The sequence below is a fragment of the Larimichthys crocea genome, unplaced genomic scaffold (genome assembly GCF_000972845.2).
Source record: "Larimichthys crocea isolate SSNF unplaced genomic scaffold, L_crocea_2.0 scaffold97, whole genome shotgun sequence".
Lineage (NCBI taxonomy): Eukaryota > Metazoa > Chordata > Actinopteri > Sciaenidae > Larimichthys > Larimichthys crocea.
In genome coordinates this window covers 2,043,179-2,049,178 of record NW_020861315.1, presented here as the reverse complement: position 1 = coordinate 2,049,178, position 6,000 = coordinate 2,043,179, and the positions used below count along the sequence as shown (strand labels likewise).

Genomic DNA, 6,000 nt, shown 5'->3' with positions numbered 1-6,000 from the left:
CTCAGGACCGAAAGCACAGTGTGTCCTTAAACTTTTGGTCATATGGTACATGTCTATATGTAACTGAGTATTATCTTTTTGTGACCACGTACTAAGGTGGACCAAATGAAAGTGTTTTGCTGACCCTCGTTTTATTTTAAGGTATAAAACAATAAAAACAAGTGAGCACAAAAAAAGGAAGGAAACAAAAGTGGCTTTGGGATCACAAAGAGAGATTTTCTGGACACTTTTTCTACTCCCAGATCCAAGAATTGAGGTAATTTGTTTGAGACATATATCCAAGGAAAAACATGCATTCCAAAAAAAGAGTGGCATTCCCCTTTAATACCACAGCTTATTTCATACAGAAAAATATGCCACACAACTCAATGCAATCACAATTCTTTTATTCTCTGAAAAGAAGCTAGCCTCACAGTGTCTAACTATTACACCATAACATTAAACAACCCTTCGTCTGTAAGATATGTGCTCATTTAGTAAAATAATGTTCATCAGTACAAGATCATCTGGAACTACGTAGTTTTTGCTGATTTTCCTAGCTGGATCTCTGAGAGCACAGAGTGGATGTGTAGCCAGAAAGAGGGCGGGTGCTGAAGTCAGAATGGGCTCATGATTCTCAGTGTTTCTGTCCATCAGGTATACACAATGACCCAATTTTTTTTTTACCCCCAAAGGTATTCATGACAACTTGCATCAGCTGCATACAATTCTGTAAACTCTAGAAATCACTCAAGCCGGACAATATTGCCTCATCCACATGGTAGTTGAACAGCACATCCATATCGTCTGCCTCCAGAGTTGCACCTTCTTGGTCATTGTTTGTCCATTTTGTAGCCCTTTAAAACTCAGGAAGTACTGGTAAACAAACCGTCTTGAAGATCCCTGATCAGGTCATGCTCTCTTAAAAAGTTCAGCGTGTGGGCAAATAAAGGGATCCGGCTCTCAAATGATATGAAAAAGGAGAGGTCTTTTCCATGGTTTTGTCACAGTTAGAAACTCAGTACATACCCTGAATGCCTTACACAGATTGAATAGTTTCAGATCATTTGCAAGACCGATTTAAAGGAGTACTAAAAAAAATTAACCGGCAAGGATCTTTGTATATTTTTTATATGTAAGAAGGCCATGCGTTCAGAGATTACACAGTAACAATAAAAAGTCTAGTATAATGCTTATGATTTATCTGTGTGTAATATTAACTTAGCAGCTAATATTACCGTCGTTATTATGGATGAGTGCAGTAAAAAGACAGCAAGAATGATGACCAGGACATGTAGCAAAGGGATGTTTAATGATTTTTTTGGACAATGAAATGCACATGTCCATTGTTGATGTAATACAAATAAGAAAATAAGAAAATCAACAACTTGGTGTTGTGTCAGCATTCCCAGTTCAACTTCATTTCTTGTTTGATGTTAACTTAAAAGATTCAAAATGGAGCAGAACAAAGGTGTCTGGAGTGTCACGCAAGGACTGACCAGTAGGGGGAGAGCCAGCTCTTACTAATAAACAAAAAAAAAAAAAAAAAAGTTAAGTCGACCTACACTTGTGCATGAGTATCTGCTATGCCCGGCTCCACTCATGTACCCTTGGCACTTGTGTTTCCATTAGAGAAAACTGAGACGTGTAAAATATTCCAGTCCCATAATCAAAGTGTCATGAGTTTAAGACAGAGACATGGCAGAGCGTATCCGGAGTGAGCTGATGCAAACACGAACAAACCTTTGCTGAGAATGCACACACAGACAGCTGAATTCATGAGCAGATTAAATAAAATAAAAAATAAAAAAACAATTTAAATAAAAGCTTCATCAAATGACACTGAAATGTTGATGATCGTTGCCGTGTTGGCACAATATGAAGTCCATCGCAGCACCATTAATTATTATAATTACAGAAGTCAAGACATGTTTTAGGTTGACCTCATTTCAGATGCAAGTCACAAAACATGTCAAATGACATTAAAAATTTTAAATTAAAATAAAAAAATAAAAAAAAGATGTACCACAGGTTTTTATTCTCAACAAACGGGTGGGAGTTCAAGCTGCTAGAAAGAGGAGTGAAGTCGACCGCTGATCTCAGCAGTGAAATTAAACACCTGTACTTCACGGCAGCAAACTTTACCAAAACTCGTTCTTACTTAAGAACACTGAGCAGGTCTGGAAATGAATTCTCTGGCATCAGCTCTAAGCATTCGCCCAATTCACTTTATGGTTACATAAATAATCCATCCATTAGTGGTTTTTACTGTTGAGTTTGAGTGTTCGACCTGAGATTTTAGTCATTTCAAGGGCAGTCAGTTCATAAAAAGAAAAAAACATTCATCCTTCATGCTAAGAAATTCTTATTGGAAATGCTGAATTAAATAATTTAAGACTGGGTACCTACTGCACTGCTTGCTAATACGATTTTATTATTGCTATGCTATTCCATGTACTTTCCAGTAGCAAGTATACCCCCACCCTATCACACGTAGACTGGTTGAATGGGAATGCCATTATCAGTGGTGAATGTCTTGGTCCCCTACATCACGGGAGGATGCGGTGAAAGTCAGAATGATCAGGCAGAAAACATAAGAGGGCGGACTTGATCCGAGGTGAATGGAAAGTGCAGCGATCAAGTCGACATGAGCTGTAAATGCACACATTTCATACATTCCTCTGTAACTCACTAGCTGGGCAGTCGTTTCCTCACATCCCTTCACAAAAAAACAAAACGAATGTTAAGAATTTAAAGATGGGTATTCACAGACAGACTGTAGTGTGCGTTTGTGAAAAGGAGACGAGGAGAACGGGAGAGAGGTGGAGTGAATGATTGCATCAAGTGCTAATATATCATGACAGTACATGTACTTGATCTATAAAAAACTACCTTGGTACTGAACACTGACCTCCTTCTAACAAATAATCTGGTATACAACATTTACAAAATGAACATTGTAATAGTGTGATATTTCTAATATATATGCTACTGCCTTCCTCTGGTTCTCTGCATTTTAAACCTCTGAGTACATGAACGTCATCTTATAATTCTTACACAGTAAAGCGTACACACCACGCCCAATGAGTGGCAGCCTAATACAAATAGAGAACAGGAAGACTCTGTGGACAGCGAGTACACCTGCATGTGTGTCCTGAGTGTGTGTGGATGGTAGCTCAGCTCGTAAACCAGGCAGCCACAACTTGCCGGTAGACTCAGCAGTGAAGGGAGTTTTAAGAGAGTAAACTTCTGGGATACCAAGATTCTTCAGCTCACAAGGTACAGGATGTCCTTATCCAAGATACTTGCACATTTAAGAGAGTCCTGATATACTTTAGGAGATAATAATTATTATAATGTCAATAATAACAATAGTACTAAACATCCGTCAAGGTTATTTCAGTCCCAGCAGCAGGGTGATGAACTGGATTATTCTGGATTGTTTATGTGCCCTGTGAACCCCACGTGTCTCCTGTCATCAGTTGTGCTGCTATGAGGGATCGGCCTCGGTGCATCCGTTGTACATCTGTGTGTTCATGTCAGATCTGTCTGTGTGTTTTGTGTCAATGAATGTCTGGAGTGAGTGACCCCCCCCCCTCTCGATGATCGGTGCTGGTTCGCTCTCAGAGGCGGGTCTGGGCCTCAGGGACGTAGATTTCGATGCTGTCGGCGCTTTCCGTGGCGGAGTTCTGTCGTACTGATGCGGCGCGCTTCGCTGCCATCAACCTCTTCCTGGCTTCTTGCCGCTGCTTGTCCACAGCCGAGTCCACGCTCCTGTCCTTCCCCGCTGACAGCTTGGGCTTAGACTGCTTCTTTGGCACGGATGATGGCAGCTGCTTGCTTTCCTCCTGAGGAAATCATGTCAGAAAGGGAAAGGAATAAGGTACGGTGTGGCACTGAAAACAACTTCCAGTGGTGTTGATATACTGTCAGCCCCAAGGCTTGAATGCAAGACCACAAAAAAAAAAGGAATTACTGAGTATTCTGTTGATTATTTCCTTAAAATGATTAGTTGTTCTGTCTATAAAATGTCAGAAGAAATGTGAAAAATACTAATTATAATGGCTTTTTTGTTTCACCTTCTCTGGTTTCTCAGGGAGCTGCCAGTTGTTGGCTTTCAGTTGGTAGAGCTCATCGAACTTCATGCTGATGTCTTCTATTGAGAGTTGTAGCAGATCCCAGAACCCTGCGAGGTCCTGTGCTGTTGGTCGTGGGTTGGCGTTCATGTTCTAGTAAAGGGAAAAATAAGACAGTACAGAGAAGCGATAGATGAATGTCTTTGGTCAAATCAGAGGGATGTGCACACATATTTCCAAGGTGGCTTCCCTTGTTCCCAAATACATTTGACAGCTTTAAACTTTAGAGAAAATTAAATTTAAAGAAGAACAACGGGACAATTGAGTAAAGTAAGTCAAATGAACAAAAATCAGTAAATGGGACTCGATAAATCCTCAAGGACTTCATGTTCTGCTTGGAAAAAATCAGTTCCTCTGTACTGTAATGTAACGTAATAGGACTGCATCTCAGTGTGTGTAGAACAAATGATGTTGGCAGGAGAAAGATAAAAGAAAATTGGGTCAGTGAGGGGCTGAGAGGCCAACAACATACAGTAAGAAGGGTAGCGTATCAACAGAGAGATTCAATAGGATGTAATGGAGACACTCACCAAGTTCTCATTACAGAGACCTCTGAACTGCTCGAACTTCTGCGACATGAGGAGCTGAGCGCTGCCTACTGCACTGCGGATCGTCCCCAACACTACAAAAGAGACGAGCGATAAATCATCAACAAGCTGTCAAGTATGAGCGGAGAGACAATAGGAACATTTGAGCTATAAAAAAGGACGTACGAAAGATGATACTTTGAGTACCGGAGAGATGCGATATATAAAAGAGCTGCATCAAGACACAGAAGAGTTTATTCTTGTTGTCGGGTAATTCAATATTTATGTTACATTTAACATTCTGTGACAGTAAACAATTTCCTTAGAAGAAATATATTAAGTAAATCTTAGGGAGGATAACAAATTACTCTTTATTCAGCTATTTTCCGCCTAATATTTGCATGTAAATGAAAATTCATAATTCAGGTCCACAGAGAGCAGGAGGAATGATCTGATGGAGCCTCTACAGCTTAGTCTGCTCCTCGCTCATTCATATTTAAGACGCTGCAGAGATAGATGTGCCTAAAAGCCTGAGTGGTATTCTGGGAGCTGAAAAAGTGAAATGACTGCTGCGGTGGCTCGATTACAGCTAAAACAAAGCGCACTCCCACTCTAATGAGTCCCCCCTCCCTGTTGACATATTATCCATCCCCAGTTTTCCAGGCTACATGCAAGTCAGGGTCTCAGGCCCTCGTCCAGACCAGGGGTTAGGGTCAGGGTTACTGTCAAAAACACCAGAGGAAGACTAACCTTTACAAGTTAGCAGTTTAGTTACAACAACGTATTAGTGAACAGCGATAAAACACACAAATGAGTCATATTTATAAACTACAAGCAATAAAAAAAAGTTTTATCGTCTTCGGATGCTCTAACTCACACTGCCCCCTCACCTACACAGATCACTGTGTGGCTGAACTCATCAGATAAACGCTACAGGAATTGTATGTGTAGAAAACACTGGAGCTGTTTTTTTTTATTATTGTTGCTCTAATGAGACAATGGCTTTCTAACTGTCAGAGTAACTTAAGCTGCTTTTATCACAGCGATGGAGGAGACGAGCCATGGATGATTAAGAAAATACAGTGAGTGGCCACTGAACTCACAGTTACACCTGTTCTCTATCACAAACCGCCTCTGTCTTGAATGCTTCTTGGATGTATTCACTGTTATCCGATCTGTCCAAGACGCATAATGTAACTAAGTGTAATGTAATGTAAATGATACCGAGAATAGCCAAGAAGCATTGGAGATGGATTGAAAGCTAATTGATTAAACCACCTCTGGAGCTTTGAGAAGCAGATCTTAAAAAAAAGGTGTCAGTGCATCAGTCTCTCCAAGCAGACATGTAGTCTTTACTC

The 6,000-nt window shown here is 40.4% G+C and overlaps 1 protein-coding gene across 3 annotated transcripts in view; it reads right to left on the bottom strand.

Moving 5' to 3' along the window:
* Nucleotides 1-1,272: 1,272 nt before the first annotated feature.
* dlgap4a (discs, large (Drosophila) homolog-associated protein 4a) overlaps nucleotides 1,273-6,000 on the bottom strand; it is a 98,796-nt gene continuing 94,068 nt past the window's right edge. For all 3 annotated transcript variants that reach the window (XM_027277258.1, XM_027277260.1, XM_027277259.1), the window contains exons 9-11: nucleotides 4,646-4,737; nucleotides 4,059-4,208; nucleotides 1,273-3,827 (exon numbers count right to left, since the gene is read on the bottom strand). In XM_027277258.1, coding sequence (XP_027133059.1) covers nucleotides 3,603-3,827; nucleotides 4,059-4,208; nucleotides 4,646-4,737 — 467 coding nt within the window. In that variant the 3' untranslated portion in view covers nucleotides 1,273-3,602. The remainder of the gene's footprint in view (nucleotides 3,828-4,058; nucleotides 4,209-4,645; nucleotides 4,738-6,000) is intronic.